Source organism: Galeopterus variegatus, unplaced genomic scaffold (genome assembly GCF_000696425.1).
Source record: "Galeopterus variegatus unplaced genomic scaffold, G_variegatus-3.0.2 Scaffold1891, whole genome shotgun sequence".
In the NCBI taxonomy this organism is placed as follows: domain Eukaryota; kingdom Metazoa; phylum Chordata; class Mammalia; order Dermoptera; family Cynocephalidae; genus Galeopterus; species Galeopterus variegatus.
In genome coordinates this window covers 70475-88069 of record NW_007728002.1, presented here as the reverse complement: position 1 = coordinate 88069, position 17595 = coordinate 70475, and the positions used below count along the sequence as shown (strand labels likewise).

The 17595-nt window shown below is 33.9% G+C and overlaps 1 protein-coding gene across 1 annotated transcript in view; it reads right to left on the bottom strand.

Annotated features, from left to right (window-relative positions):
- LOC103595934 (chromosome unknown open reading frame, human C9orf41) overlaps positions 1-17595 on the bottom strand; it is a 49715-nt gene that overhangs the window by 18296 nt on the left and 13824 nt on the right. Inside the window, exons 4-6 of the mRNA XM_008579472.1 lie at positions 3562-3702; positions 1560-1738; positions 78-191 (exon numbers count right to left, since the gene is read on the bottom strand). Of these exons, the coding sequence (XP_008577694.1) occupies positions 78-191; positions 1560-1738; positions 3562-3702 (434 nt within the window). The remainder of the gene's footprint in view (positions 1-77; positions 192-1559; positions 1739-3561; positions 3703-17595) is intronic.

The window sequence follows — 17595 nt, the reverse complement described above, 5'->3', positions numbered from 1 at the left end:
GTGAAGTTACCAAATGTAAAATAGTTATAAGTACTTAGATTAATGTATAAAATTTTAATAAATACTGAAGAACTTACCTAGATTTATCCAAATTCCACCTGGCTTGAGAATTTTCCATATTGTATCAATATAATCAATTACATTGTGAGCTGTGTCTATGAAGAAACAGGTAGCAATACAGTCCCAGGTATCTAATCAAGAAAAATCAAATTACTGCAACTGTTTTGTTATTTTGCTTTTTCTTTTAATTAATTCTTTAAACTTGACAGTTACCTCTTACAGAGTATTAATATTTCATTTAACTGCAGGGATGCAGAAGCTAAATTCTTCCAATCAACACTATAATCAAAGTAACCAAATAATCATTTACATGAGATGCTTTATAATTCACAACGGTTTCATCAATAATGTGACCAAATATATTTGTAAGAGTGTTATTTATCATCTATCATCTATTGAACTTCTAGCCGTCATTTAAAATCAGTTAAGATAAAATAATAGTCAAATGAGTTTTAAATTATGATTTAAACTAGTGTTAGCCACCAGTTCTGGCAGGTTTCAGAAAGACTGCAGGCACTTGTTGCCAACTCAGAAATGAATGACGTCAAAGTATCTAAACACTCACCATGCCTTCAGATAATCACCAGGGAAGGGAAGAAGAAGGGGGACCAGGAGCAGACAAAAGCAGTGGGTGGAAACCAGCAAAGAATACTGCTTGCCTCTTGGAGGCTATGGCCTGAAGGTCCGTGGTGTCTGTACAACTGCTGGTGCAATAAAAGCACTTGATCCCACTGAAGATTATCCTCACCATCTGCTCCCTCAAACCTTCCTCCCAAAAGGAAAGGACTTTCACTTGCCTAAGTGATGTTTTCCCTTATTTCACTCCTATTTTGAGGACTTGCTCCATAACTTATCCCACACCTAATATCTTCCATCTCTTCCTTTCTACTTTCAGAGTACAGGTTGTCCCAATCTCAGAGTTCGGGGAATAAACAAACAAAATTTGTTATTGCCTCTCTCTCCGTATTAAAATATAAGTTTCTTGCTGGACAAGGACTGTTTTACTCACTGTTCTCTTCTGAATGCCTAGAACATCCCTGGTACTTATTAGATGCTAAACAAATAACTGTTGAATGAAATGATCTTGCTAACCACTCAGCATTGTATTTTTCTTTTTCCTTTTACTGCCAATCCCTCTCTCTTCTTTCCCCATTACCATCTCCCTTTCTCTAATGCCTACCTCAAATTTCTTCAACAGTTTGCCAGGCTGAAGTACAAACTTTACTGCATTTATTACTCATTTGAATTTATTTGTTTATATGTTGTCTTACATTAACAGACCCAACAGACTCAAAATTTCTTGACTGTAGATATCTTATACTTCTTCATATTTCCCATTGTTGCCTTGTAAATGACCTTGAAACTATTCTAAATTGTCACTGCAATATACCTTATACCCTACCATCAAAACGAATGACCAAAACTTCAGCTTAGGAAAAGTTAGCTCATTAAATTTAAAATTAAGGACAAGACCTTTAAAACGCTTGCTTTTGACTTACTGCATTCTGAATAAATCTCCTGAAAATCTCCTGCTGTCATAGAAAAGTTAGAACCAGGAGGAAGACTGTGGGGGTCAACATCAGGGAAAAAGATGGGTCGAATCTGATCAGCTGATCTCCGGTTATTGCTAAACTGATGGATCCAGGGATAGAGTTTATATTTATTAATTTCAGAACATCTGCAAAATATGAGGACAAAATTCAGTGTTAACTAAACATTTTACCAAGCAAATCTATGTTAAATGCTAAAATATAATCTGTTTGATTAGTATGGGTATATAATTCATTAATACTTAAAGTGTCACTATTACAGTCCACCCAATTAACTGAAAATATACATGTAGATGAGCAACCAATCATAGATTAAAACCTGTTTGATTAGTATGGGTATATAATTCATTAATACTTAAAGTGTCACTATTACAGTCCACCTAATTAACTGAAAATATACATGTAGATGAACAACCATAGATTAAAACAAAAAAAAATGTAAATTTAGAGATATAAATGTACTGTTCATTCAAAGTTTTAAAACTGTATTTCTGAACTTTAAATGGAAATAAAAACCATCCAACTAATTTTAAAAATATGGTATTGGTTTGGACTAAAAGTTTGCTTACAACCTTTTTTTCTCTTCTCATCAACCCCCTAAAACTCATACTGCCATCTGAGACAACATATTATTTAAATAAGGCAGCTATTTATTTTTCTCTAACACACGTCTTCTGACTTTAAAAATAACTCTCTTCCACTAACTTCCAAAAGAGTCTGTGGAAGTTCTGAGAGATCTTTCCAATTCAGTTGTGTGAGCATTATCAGCTATTTTATAAAAACATGATTAAGGAAAAAAAGTTATGATTGCTACACTAAACCCGTATTCCACTAAAGAAACAAAGGGGTAAAGAAGTGAGGAACGATGAGAAAATATTTCTTCCTGGATTATATTTAGTCCTGTAGAATCTGTACAGAAATCATTCCAGTTTCATGGAAGGCCCAATCACTTTCTAAAAAGTAGATTACCCTCCTTGTTTCAACATTCTGTTAACTAGGCAATTGGTTAAGTGGTAATATGTATAAGCATTTTGATTTTAACATAAGAAACATTTATGATGTAACATAATAATCAAACACTATGTACTTNCTGTTTGATTAGTATGGGTATATAATTCATTAATACTTAAAGTGTCACTATTACAGTCCACCCAATTAACTGAAAATATACATGTAGATGAGCAACCAATCATAGATTAAAACAAAAAAAATGTAAATTTAGAGATATAAATGTACTGTTCATTCAAAGTTTTAAAACTGTATTTCTGAACTTTAAATGGAAATAAAAACCATCCAACTAATTTTAAAAATATGGTATTGGTTTGGACTAAAAGTTTGCTTACAACCTTTTTTTCTCTTCTCATCAACCCCCTAAAACTCATACTGCCATCTGAGACAACATATTATTTAAATAAGGCAGCTATTTATTTTTCTCTAACACACGTCTTCTGACTTTAAAAATAACTCTCTTCCACTAACTTCCAAAAGAGTCTGTGGAAGTTCTGAGAGATCTTTCCAATTCAGTTGTGTGAGCATTATCAGCTATTTTATAAAAACATGATTAAGGAAAAAAAGTTATGATTGCTACACTAAACTCGTATTCCACTAAAGAAACAAAGGGGTAAAGAAGTGAGGAACGATGAGAAAATATTTCTTCCTGGATTATATTTAGTCCTGTAGAATCTGTACAGAAATCATTCCAGTTTCATGGAAGGCCCAATCACTTTCTAAAAAGTAGATTACCCTCCTTGTTTCAACATTCTGTTAACTAGGCAATTGGTTAAGTGGTAATATGTATAAGCATTTTGATTTTAACATAAGAAACATTTATGATGTAACATAATAATCAAACACTATGTACTTATCTTCAAATTCAAAATTGTTAAAAAAAATAGGTAAGTCAATCCGATTCTGAGAAATTACTATTTCCAGCAAAAAATAAATTAAATACCTGTTGAGTACAAAGTTGGAAGAAAAGAGCATAAAAAAACTCCATTCATTTCCTTGACAAGCATAACCTAGCATAGCTATTTCCCAGGCCAGTCTTCCTAGTCCAGCACCAGGAACCAGAATATTTATTTTAGAAGGATCCCTGAAATGAAATAAGGCAATTATGTCCAACCCCTCAAAGGAAAAAAAAAAAGGTAAGACAAAATCCACATTAACAACGAAAAGCTTAGACACTCTATTATAAATGAGAATAAGACTCTGACTTCTTAAAATTGAGTAATTTTAAGAAGTTCTAAATAGCAATACAAAATAAGAGGTATAAAGAATTATCATATATATTCAGATATCAGGTGAGGGTTTTATCCCCTCAAAATTATTTTTCAGAATAAAAGGAGTCACCTTATATCTAAAGGCTTTGAAGCCACTCAAATTCCTAATAGCTGTCACCTGAACAACTATCTTATGAAGACAAATGATTTAAAAGGGATTTCAATTACATATGAAGAGCTTGAACAAAATTATTCCATGAGATAGCAAAACAAAACATAACTTTATTTCCAAATTCTACATGCTATATAATGGTTTATGTGGCTAAATAGATTAAATATATGTAGATTTTAATGCATCAGGTGTATTTCTGAAACCTTACATTTCAGTTGGCAAAGGAATTTGGGGGGAGGGATATTTCATAGGGAAAATGGGGAGCTGCCTTCTCATACATGATGACAAATGTATTGCACCAAACCACAGACTCACAACCAAACTGATCTCTTCCACTTAGTAGCATCACACTGGTATCTATCTCACATTTCCTCTGCTGTAAGATCCACCATTCCACTTTCAAACTGCTAAAAGCCTTAGCAAAGCAAGGCTTTCTCTCAGGAACTCTGGCAAATCAATATGATCCTGAGTAAGCTAAAATGGTATTCTTATAGCAAAGCAAAATGTGTATAAATGGCCGGTATCATGTCAATTAAAAAGGAACTTTACTATTTTATTTTTTAAATTTGGTTCACAAATCAAATCCAATTTCCAAATCTACTCCCACTTACAATTCTCTTTTATCTTTAAACTACATGGTGTTCAAATTTCATGCGCTCTAACAGCAACAGGACATTTTACTCGTAGCCTATATGATATCCTATGCATATCTCACTTTGAAATAAAAAAAAAAAAACCCAGCACTATGGGGCTTTTGAAAATTCAGTCTACAAATATTGTAACATAAGAATTTGCTTAGGTCATTCAATCTTATATATCTATATATGGAACATGTGTTTGTACGAAAACCTTGACAAAGTCTATTTAAGTTTGTTTCACTGTTGAATTTTATGTATACAACAAAGCATAAAAGGAAATTTGTTAAAAATGATTTCTGACAAATAGACCTATTATGATTAGTAAGAAATCCCTTAATACTTGATATGGGCAAACTGATGCCAAGGAGCCAAATAATAGTGTTCAATATAAATATAATACATATATTGGGCCGGCCCGTGGCTCATTTGGTAGAATGTGGTGCTGATAACACCAAGGCCAAGGGTTCGGATCCTTATATAGGGATGGCCGGTTGCTCACTTGGGAGAGCATGGTGCTGACAACGCCAAGTCAAGGGTTAAGATCCCCTTACTGGTCATCTTATAAAAAAAATAAAAATAAATAAAAAAATATAATACATATAAAATATATATAATAAAAAAATATAAATAAAATAGAATGCTCTCTTCTCATTCCAGATTATACACAATGTATGTGTGTGTTCCATGTACACTTTAATTTTAATAGACAGAATGGACACATCCCCTCACTTTGTTCAGGCCTATCTATATTGGTCATCTAACAAGAATATACATATTTTTAACATTAAAATTTGAAAAACTCCTAGCTCTAGGACTCTATGCTGCTTCTTGTATAAAAGACCTGCTATGATGGTGCCCTATCCAAGCCTCACTCTCTCCTTTTCCAATCCTACCAGACCACCAAAAGCCTGACTCTCCAGAATTACCTTTTTTTCCCTCAGTTCCCATTTGTTCACTCAAAACATGCATTTCCACCCCACACCCCAAGTGTCTGTTCTCAGCTCAGAATTTAAAAAACAAACAAAAAAAACTGATCTAAGCAACCTAACAAAGTAAAAGGATGTGAAGTTAAATCAAGAGTAAATATTTATTAAAAAAAAACACTAGTCATCAATTCCAGAATGGCTGATGACCCAAGTAAAAACCTACCATGCAGAAATTAGGAATCATTCTAACCTTAAGGAAAAGTTGTGCTAATAATGGCACCAATAATTATTTTGGTAACTCATAGACAGTTAACTTTATGATTGCTGTTGTCAAATTCTAACTAATCAGAACCATTGGACTCTCTACCCCCACCTTGTGGCAGAAAATATATTAACAGTACTTCGTATAAAATTATTAAAAGGCTACCATCAAGCCACGGAATGCACAATAAATCAAGGTCCTATCTAAAGAGTTAGCTGAGACTACTATTGATCTACAAATTATTTGTATTTTGACAAAGGACTTTAGTGGGCATATAAGAGGAGGCATTAAAACAAACCCTCCAGAACTGAAAAAAACTATCAAGAACCAAATAATGAATGGGTGAGATGGACAGAATTTTCCCTATATCTTTGTTCTTAGTGAGATTTTTTTTTCATTGGGTCTTTATATAAGGGATATTCACAGCATAATAGTAAGTTCCTCAAATTATAATGTGTATGAAACTAAGGCACTCTAAATGTCAGTTTGTGCTATGAATATAAAGTCTAGGGCATTTCTGTGAAGGCATATCTGTAGAGAATAAGATAAATACAAATCTAACTATAGACTTTAATGAGATGACTTTAAACCAGGCAGAAACTTTAAAAAACAAGAATAGGTAGTCATACAACATGTGGCTCAGTAATTAAATGTTTCCCACTTGAGATTTTTTTTTTTTTCCTTTTTTGTCTTTTTTTGTGACCGGCAACGGATCACAACCCTCAGTGTCGCGCCCATACCGGACCAGGACCAGCAAAGGGATCGTTGCCCCCGCACCTCGCTCAGCCAGTGAGCGGCCGGTCTGTGTGTGGGATCCGAACCCTCGGCGGGAGCGCCGCCACACTTCCCAAGCGGCGCACTGTAGCAGTGCGCCACCAGGCCGGCCCCCCACTTGAGATTTTTAGCAAACAAGTTTACCAAGAGAATAAGGTCCAAATATGGAGAAGCAGTATATTAACTACACATGTGACACCTCTAATAAAAGGGGGGTAAGTTTCAACAGTTTATTCAAGGCAAACATGAATGGAACAAACGGCAAACATCACCCTCTGGGCTCCAACGATTTCATCAGCAGTAAATGCTGTACTTGACAGTGGTTTACTTTGTTGTGCACAGAACAATTTTTGCATTGCAGTCATAGATTAGAAAACTCCAACAAAATACTGTCTATTGTTGTTAACATTATGATGCTTGGCTGACCCCTGGTGGTAGGAGTACACACAAGCTACTCGACGTCCAATACAGTAAAAGCCACTAAGCACATGTGGCTACTGAACACTTAAAATATGGCTAGTCCAAATTAAGATGTGTTGTAAGTGTAAAATAAACACCAGATTCTAAAGACTTACTGTAAAAAGGAATGCAGAATATCTCACTGATAATTTTTATATTGCATACATGCTGAAATAATATTTTGGACATACTGGGTTATTAAAGCATATTATTAATTTTACCTGTTTCTACTTACCTTTTTATGCGGCTACTAGAAAATTTAAAATTACATACATGCCTTGCATTTGTGGACTACATTATGTTTCTACTGAAAGTGCCTGGTCTATACGCAAATAGTAAAAACATATTGAGCAAAAAAACCCAATTCCAAAATGACAATTTAAACCATCAAATAAACCTTCAAAAACATACATAACAACACAATGTGTTGTTAAGGAGTATACAAACATCTGGTTAATGTAGGAATGCAAGACTAGACGAACAAAACAAATGCATGTTAGCCGTTATCTCAAGAGAGGAAGAAAGGAAGTGTTCTGGGTGGTTTGCAGGGCAGTTTCAAATTTACCTGTTTTTTTTAAAAAAAAAAAAGATCTGAAGCAAATATGGCAAAATGTCAAGGTTTAATAAAAATAGGAGTGAAATTTTTTATTCAATGTAGAAAATGAGTTACAAATCGGAAGTAGTGTCTAGCACCTTCAAAAATATGGTTCCATCTCACCTCTTCATCCTCTTCCAACAAAGAACTCCTTATTTCAGGCAGACAACTTCTCACCAATCCTAGAAAAGACTTTCTCATCTTAATATTTACAGCTCCTGCACATCCACAGAAACTTAGTTTAAATTATTACCTCATCAGTATAAATTAACACCTCATCTCTTTCCCACACCTCCCAGGCAAATCTTGAACTCACTTCTCTATGCTCCCAGTACTTCATTCATACCTTTAATTTATATACCAAGTTCTTCAGTTGCTTCTTTCATTTAATACAGAGGTCAGCAACCATGGCCCATAGGCCAGTCACTTGTTTTTTGTAAATAAACTTTTACTGGAACATGGCCATGCCCATTCATTTAAGTATTATTTATGGCTGCATTCCCATGACAACAAAGCTGAGTAGTCTCCAAAGAGACCACACTGCCTGCAAAGCCTAAAATATTTACTATCTGGCACTTTAAGAAAAAAGTTTGGCAACACCCAATCTAATGAATCTTGAACCCATTTTCCTAGAAGTACACAGAACTTCCTTAATGTATTTTATGACCAAATAGTATTCCATTGCATGATTGTACCTTAATTTATCAAAATCCCCCATTTAAGGACATTTAGATTCTTTTCAATCTTTTGCTATTATACTGTAGTGTTAAAACTAATATCCTTGGCATGAATAATTTTTACATGAAGAAGTGTATCCATTGAATAGCTTCCCCAAATTTGAATTGGAAGAATCGAAAGATACTTTTGAATTTTGACAAATAGTGCCAAATTGCCCTCCGTGAGACTTTTCCTGATTTATTCTTCCACCACCAAGTTTCCAAGTTTCCTTTTCCTCATGCTTTCACTAATAGTAATCTAACTTTTATTTATTTATTATTATGTTTTTTAAAAAGATGACCGGTAAGGGGATCTTAACCCTTGACTTGGTGTTGTCAGCACCACGCTCTCCCAAGTGAGCCACGGGCCAGGACCATTATCTAACTTTTAAATCCCTGCAATGCAGTAAATGAAAAATGGCTGGCGCGCGTGTGCGTGCGTGCGTGTGTGTGTGTGTGTGTGTGTTTTAAAGCCAGCCAAATTCAGCAGTGGGAGTTGAATACCAACATAGTGACAGTAATGAGTAATGTTAATAAGTTCTGATAACCCACTACCATCGGACCAGCTTAATGTGGTTTTTACATTTATATTTTCTTATGAGATTGTCTTGTATTTCTTTTTCTGTGAACTATTTACACTATTTTTCTACTTGAATGGTTCTTCCACTGGGTTATTACTCTAGATTTTTAAGCATCTGAAATCTTGTTTGAAAGAAATCTGAAACACATATCTGTCTTTGTCAGGAGGGCTTTCAGGATTTTCAGAAATCAATCTGCTTTTAGCCTCTAAACTACAATTGCATTTTTTGTCAGTCTACATTTCCAGCATTTTCTCTTTTTAAATGGGTTTTCTTAGCTAAAAGAATCTTTTCATGAATTACAATTTACATTCTTTATTTTAAGTGAAAAAAATACTTCTTTAAAGCTCAGAGTATATTTTCCTAATGCCCAACTATGTAAAAGAAAAAAATATATTGAAACAGTCAGTAGTACATCAGCATCTTCTTGGAGTGTTAGAGTATACTGAAATGCAAAGACAATGGATTTTTCACTTGCAAAGAAAATATCACTTCAAATTCTTCTAAAATAGAATGGGCTAATGAAATTAAGATATAAAAAAATATAGTCTAGCAGCTTTCAAGATTCATAAGAGAACGTGACTCTACATGTTGTGATCTCTCCTTTCCTAGGACTCACACTTAAAAATCTTTCCTTAGCATCTACAAGCTTTATAGTACTGAATCTTAGACACTCGCTTGGAAAAATTAAAAAGTCTCAATACATACTATTCAGCTGAGGAGAGTTATATTCTGTTTAAGTTCACATTTGAAAAAAAGGTTTAAACTGAGCTCATACTTTAAATTACAAAATTATATATTGCTAATTTCAATGAGCAACTGCTCACTAGAGCAGAGTTTAAATAGGAAACCTACTGAAAACAAAAACAAACCATAAGCCAACTCCTGAAGTGTCTGACATTCAGCACAGTTAAGACAGCATTGCCTTAATTAACAAATAGACCCCACTACAGAAGTAAGTCAATTCGTGGCTTCAAAGATGCTTATGCTTGCAAACTCATGCACATTGAAAATTCTAAATACGGACAAATTGGACAAACTGATAAGACAATGTGTTTCTGCCATAAATATTTTAATGATCACAAATACAGTTAATTCTATGCATATTTTGGTAAGTATACTGTCTTATTAAAATTTCAAAAAGAAAAGAACACAATCAAAAGGCTAGCTGACATAAATTTCAGTCAAATCCAGCTTGAGTACAAAGATATCAAATTCCCATGTGCTTGCTGTGGCACAAAAGGACCCTGGAAATTTATCTGAGACCCAAAGTTGACCAGGATTTATCTAGAACCACCTAGGATTCCATAGGGCTATAATTAATGTCCCTTTTCTAAGCCCTGGGGTTTACTTTTTATGAGAAAGCTATGACTTTAATACATATGTAGCCTTTATTGTGTTCCATTAGCTTTCTTGTATAAGTTTTTTTATTTCCTTATAGCAGATAAAACGAGCTATCAATGTAAATTAAACAGGTAAAACAAATGATATACTTAAAAATATGTAATTTTCCCATTAGGTCTAAGAATGGCCAAACAAATCTGACAGATCTTTCAGTCCACTTCATTTAAGTTCATATACATCTTGTTCTCTTTTATAACATTGATTATATTCAAGGAAGGGAATTGGGTGACTGGAGAACAGTTACAAGAAGGGGAATATATATCCCTTGAAACCTTTTAAATTTTGAACTCTGTGAAATGTTTTCCTATTCAAAAAACTTTAAAAATTATTCTTCTATTTTTAAAATAACCTATTGGAGCCATATAGAGTTAATTCATCCTTCTCTCGCCAGTATACCTTCTGTCAATAGTAATAATAACAGCAGAAAGTAACAGTAAAATAGTACTACATGTGCTAGTTCACTAAGTATCTTAACTAGTGACATGCCCTTTTATTATTGCTGATGTTTGTGCTGATTAGATACCACGGTAACACACATGATTCAATAATCACTGAGTATGAACATGTTTTAAGTGCTAGAAATGAAGCATTTGACTTTCAGCCTTTGAAATTCACTCAAACTTTAGTACATTCTTATTGTAAAGAGCCTTACCTTGCAATCTACTTTCAGAAACACAGATATTTTGAATTCTGAGAGATACCTGGACTTTATGTTTATAGAAGCTATTAAACTATTATTTATTACTTTATAGAGCAGAACATTGAATATACATTGAGAGCACCAAAAGAAACTTTAAGAATATAATAATCTTTCTGAAGCAAAGTTTATAAAAGTTCATAAAACTTAAAATGCTTACTTATAAAAACTATGAATAAGGAAATATAAATGATTTGAACATCATTTAAATAGCTATAGAATATTTAATATACTATCATTGATAAAAATTAGCAATATAACCTGTACTATTGTTTACTAAAGTAAAAAAAAGTAGCCTTAAAGAACTGTAATTTTTAGTTATTTATTCCAACTAAGCCATGAGCCTCCAAAACAAGTCTTACTGAGGAAGATTTCATTTCTTCTAAAGAAGAATTAAAAGCAGATTGTTGTCGTCTCAACATTCCATGGGTAAAAAGGCAAAGATCCCTCCTAAGAAAGAAAACTCCTGGACCATATGGATTCACAGATGAATTCCACAAAACATTAAAGAAGAATTAATACCAATACTTCTCAAACATTCAAAAAATTGAAGAGGAGAGAACATGTCCTAACTTATTCTATAAGGCCAGCATTACCCTTATACCAAAGTCAGATAAAGACATCACAAAAAAAGCAAATTACAGATCAATATCTCTTATGACTACCGATGCAAAAATCCTTCACAAAATATTAGCAAATCAAATCCAAAAACATACTAAAAGGATTATTTACCACAACCACGTGGGATTTATACCAGGAATGCAAGGGTGGTTCAACATTAAGAAAATCAATGTAATATAACACATTAACAGAATGAAGAGGGGGAAAAAAAAAACCGCACAGGATCATTTCAATTGCTGCAAAGAAAAAAGGCATTTGACAAAATTCAACACTCTTTCATGATAAAAATCCCTAGGAAACTAGGAATATAGGGAAAATTTCTCAACATGATAAAAGGTATTTATGAAAAACCCGCATTTAACATCATACTCAGTGGTTAAAGAATGAAAAGCTGTCCACCTAAGAAAAGGAACAAGATAAAGAAATAAAAAGCATTTGAATTGAAAAGGAAGAGGAAAAAACTATCTCTTTTTGCATGACATGATCTTATATATGGAAAATCCCAAAGAATCCACAAGAAAGCTACTAGAGCTAATAAACAAATTAAGCAAGGTAAATTTGTTTTAGCAAGGTACAAGATCAACACACCAAAGTCAGTTGTTTTTCTATACATCAGCAACAAAAACTCTGAAAAGGAAGTTAAGAAAGTAATTCCATTTACAATAGCATCTAAAAGAATTAAATACTTAGGAATAAATCTAACCAAGGTGAAAGACTGTATACTGAAAACCACCAAACACTGCTGAAAGAAATTAAAGATCTAAATAAATGGAAAGATATCCTGTGTTTCATGGATGGTGAGATTTACATTAAGGTGTCAGTACTACCCAAATTGAACTACATATTCAACACACCCTCTAAAATTCCAACAGCCTTCTCTGCATAAATGGAAAAGCCTATCCTGAAATGCAAGGGGCCCCAACTAGTCGAAACAGTCTTCAAAAACAAGAATAAGGTAGCAGGTCTCACACTTTCCAACACTGAAATTTACAAAGCTACAATAATTAAAATAGTAGGAAACTGGCATAGGGACAAACATAAAGACTAATGGAATAGGATTAAAAGTCCATAAATAAATCCTCGAATATATGGTCAACTGATTTTCAAGAAGGGTACTGAGACCACTCAATGGGGAAAGGACAGTCTTTTTAACAAATGATGCTGGGAAAACCAGATACCCACATGCAAAAGAATAAATCTGGATCTTTACCTTATACCAAATACAAAAATTAACTCACAATGGATCAAAGACCTAAACTTAAGAATTAGAACTGATAAAATCTTAGAAAAAAATATTGGGGAAAATCTTCATGACAATGAATTTGGCAATGATTTCATGGATATGGCATGAAAAGCACAGGCTACTAAAGAAAAAATTGATAAATTTGGCTTCATCAAAATTAAGAACTTCTGTGCAATAAAGTATCAAGAAAGTCAAAAGACAACCTACAGAACGGAAGAAAACATCTGCAAATCATATACCTGACAAGGGTAATAATACATGCAAAAAAAAGTCAAAGATTACACAATCTCATATATGACAAATCATCTTTAATCCAGACAAAATAAAGAATACATAAGCATGAGGAAAAGAGATAGTGTTACATAATTAGGAACCCCAAGCCCACTATGTCCTAACTAGTAATACTTCGATACAAAATGCATTGATAAGTTTGTGAACACTAAAAATGTAAATAAAAAGCTTGTCAGAGGAATAATATATAAACTGTCAAGCATTTCCAAGTAGTTGAAGTATTTGCAATGTGCCTAGCTTTGAAGCCTACTGAATCAACTTCTTTCTAGAAAACATGTCACTAAAGATCCTCTTCCTAAATTATACCTGCAGGACACAAGACAAAAAAACATAGTGGAGATAAAAAAAAAGCAACAGTGAATTATTAACTATGCCACGTATGAATCTTGCACATACAGAAACAAGTAGAGGTTTTGTGTTATTTTTTTTTAAGTGATAACATGGCTAGAATAATTACAAATTCGACTATGCTTCCAACTTTGCTTGCTTCTGAGCTATTTCTGGGTGTCACATCATTAATACTATACATATGAAGAAATATTTACAAAATTAAACACAGAAACAAGTAGAGGTTTTGTGTTATTTTTTTTTAAGTGATAACATGGCTAGAATAATTATAAATTCGACTATGCTTCCAACTTGGCTTGCTTCTGAGCTATTTCTGGGTGTCACATCATTAATACTATACATATGAAGAAATATTTACAAAATTAAACATCGGTAGTGTCGTAACTGTCATCAACAATGAAATAAAAACAACAGAAGCTTTCAGTGATGTAAGAATCACAAGTATATAATGAATCTATTACTCATTCAGTTGTGTGTTAGAAAGTAATTATAGCACAGCATGTATTACTAACCACAAGCAGAAGTACAGTGGGTGATTTTCATGATATTTACTCACTGGAGACAATCTACATGGCACATAGACATACAGGTATTCAAACAAGGTGAATTAGCGGCCATTACATCTTAACAGCTGACTAAGCAATAACAAAGAGCCTCAATCCTTCCCTTTGCACATAACAATACCAATATACCAAAGTAGTTGATTTATTACTGAAGAAATAACTATATTTTCATATCTTGAGAGTCCAAGTTATTTCTTAAATGTTGCAAAGATCTTCCTATTACTCTACTGCAAGAAAGATGCTAAATCACTGTGTATGAAAGAAAAGGTGAAATGCACATGAAACTTTAGAAAACTTTAGTGACAAATTCCTACATTGCCACATTTCTAGATCCAAGATTTATTAACAAATTTTTCTTAAATGATTGTTTGAAGTAACAAATACATGCAAGTATATTAGAAATTAAAAACACTTAAGCAATTCACTCGGCCCCACACACTAGCGGCCTGACAAAGGAGAATGCCTTTTTCAGGTTGTTAATATGATATACTTCAGTTTCTACTATTCTTCTACATACGATGTCTGTCATTCAATCAAAAAATTATAAGAATATGCAAAGAAACAAGAAAATGTAACCCATTGTTATCAGAGGAAATCTTCAAGAGAACAGACCAACAAATAGCACATATGTTGGAATTATCAGACAGGAATTTCAAAATAACCAGGGAAAATATTTTAAAGCATCTAATGGAAAAGTTAGATCATATGTAGCACATATGTTGGAATTATCAGACAGGAATTTCAAAATAACCAGGGAAAATATTTTAAAGCATCTAATGGAAAAATTAGATCATATGTATAAACAGAAAATTTCAGCACAGAAAGTGTACACACACGTACACACACACACACACACACGCATGCACGTACACATACACACACAGTTGGCCCTCTGTACCTGTGGGTTCCATGTCCGTGGATTTAACCATCTACGGAAAGAAAATATTTGGGGAGAAAAAAATTTCCAGTTTCAAAAAGCAAAACTTGAATTTGCTGTGTGCCAAGTACTATGTTCAATCCACATGAATGAAGTGAGGTGTAGGCATTTTGTTAGGTATTATAAGTAATCTAGAGATGATTTAAAGTATAGTGGAGGATGTGTGTAGGTTATATGCAAATACTGTGCCATTTTATATAAAGGACTTGAGCATCTGCAGATTTTGGTATCCATGAAGGGCCCTGAAACCAACCCCCTCAGATATCAAGGGATAACGGTATATGTAAATGAAATGCTAGGGAAAAACACACACACCCACACCCACACACCCACAGAGTATCAGACACACACACACACACACACACACACACACACACACACACACACACACACACACACACACACACACACAGTATCAGAGATAAAGAACTCTTCCAAAGGACTTATCAGCAGTTCAAAATAGTAAAGAATCAGTTAAGTTGAAGTCAGGTCAATAGAAATTATCCACACTATAATACAAAAACAGTTGCAGGGGGAGGGGTAGTATGAAGAAAGAGCCATTTGAAACCTAAGAGATGATATCAAACAGTTTAATATATATGTAACTAGAGGTTCAGAAGAGAAACAGAGAAAAGGGTAGAGAAATAATGTGAAAAGATAGTATCAAAGAATTTCTGAATGGACAGATCTACCCAAACCCCAAGAAGCACAGCAAATCCCAAGCAGGATAAATAAAGAGAAAATCACATCTAAAATTCTTCATAGTCAAAGTGCTGAAAAACAAAGGTGGGCAGGAGGGTGTGGAGAATGGGGAGTAACCACCTACTTGGTATGGGGTTTTATTTTGGGTTGATGAAAATCTTTTGTAATTATATAGAGGTGGTGGATGAACAATAATGTCAATGTATTAAATGCCACTAAATTGTTTACTTTAAAATGGTTACTTTTGTTATATGCATTCCTCCTCAATAAAAAATACAGGGAAAAAAGACTTGAATATTCTCAAAATAGGAAAGACATAAAATGGACCTTTAATATAGGAAGATGTTCAACTTCACTCATGATAAGAGAAATGCAAATTTAACAATTTACAATTCCTACCCATTAGACTGGCAAAAGTTCAAAAGCTTAGTATATATGATTGTCAGGGCTGTAAGTCAACAGGCACTTTCATACATTGCTGGTAAGAAGGCAAAACAATACAACCTTCATAGGGAAATGTAGCAATAATTGTGGCAGACTCACAGTGTCCCCCACATGCTTCTTACCCATCTGCTGTTCATGACTTTTTATACTCCCTTTCCCTTTGAGAGTATGTGGGACCTGTGACTTGCTTCTAGCCAACAGAATATGACAAAGGTGATGTCACTTCTATGAGTGTTACACTGTATAAGACTCTGTTGAGAGTTTGCTTGATCTCTTGACTCTCCTCACTGGCTTGATGAAGGAAGTGGCCATTTTGGAAAAGCCCACAAGAAACTGGCCACTTCCCAGAAAAGCCCACAAGAAACTATAAGTTGCTTCCAGGAGCTGAGGCAGGCTTCCAGCTGACAGCCAGCAAAAAGCCAAGGCCCTCAGTCCTACAACCACAATGAAATGAATTCTGCCTCAACCCTACAAAGGCAATGAAACAAAAAGAAACAACATGAGTGGCCCTGGAAGCAGATTCTTCCTCAGTCAAGCCTCCAGGTGAGAACACGGCCCCAGCAGACACCTAGACTGCAACCCTGTAAGACCCTTACACAGAAGACCCAGTTAAGCCATGCCCAGACTACTGATCCACAGAAACTGAAATAAATGTGGGTTATTTTGAGCAGTTAAGTTTGCGGTAATTTGTTGCACAGCAATAGATAACTAATAATACACTAACCAAGCAACATACTCATTTATCTTTCAAATGTACCAATCATACTTCTTAGAATTTAAAGTAAAAATATACTTTTAACAATATGAAAACACATATACATAAGATTATTAATTGTAGTATTATTTATAATTGGAAGGTAGTGCCAACTACCTTAACAGCCAAATGTAGGAGATTGGTTTAATAAACTATGGCACATCCAAATAACAGAGTACTCTGCAGCTGTAAAAATAAAAGACTGAGGAAGATCTCCATGAACTGACATGTAGCTATTTCTAGGATATATTGTTAAGTGAAAAAACTGAAGTGCAAAATTAAATATATAATATGCTATCTTTTGTATATTACAAAAGGAAGTAATTAAAAAGGAAAATATATACCTGCTTACTTTTGTAAACAAAAAAAGAAACCAGAAACCAATGATACTGATTACCTACCTACATGATGTGTGGAATGACAAGGGTGGTGAGATGGGGTATAGAATAGGGGAAGGAATGACACTTCTGAACATTACTTTTTTCCCCTACTTTTGTCTAGTTGATAGTCTGTGAATCAAAAAATAAAAATAAATCAACAAGAACTGGGGGTTTGGGAAGGGGGAGGGACACAACAACCCTAAAACTGAAAGCAAACAAAACAAATAAATGTACTGGCGCGGGGGGGGGGGGGGGGGGGAGC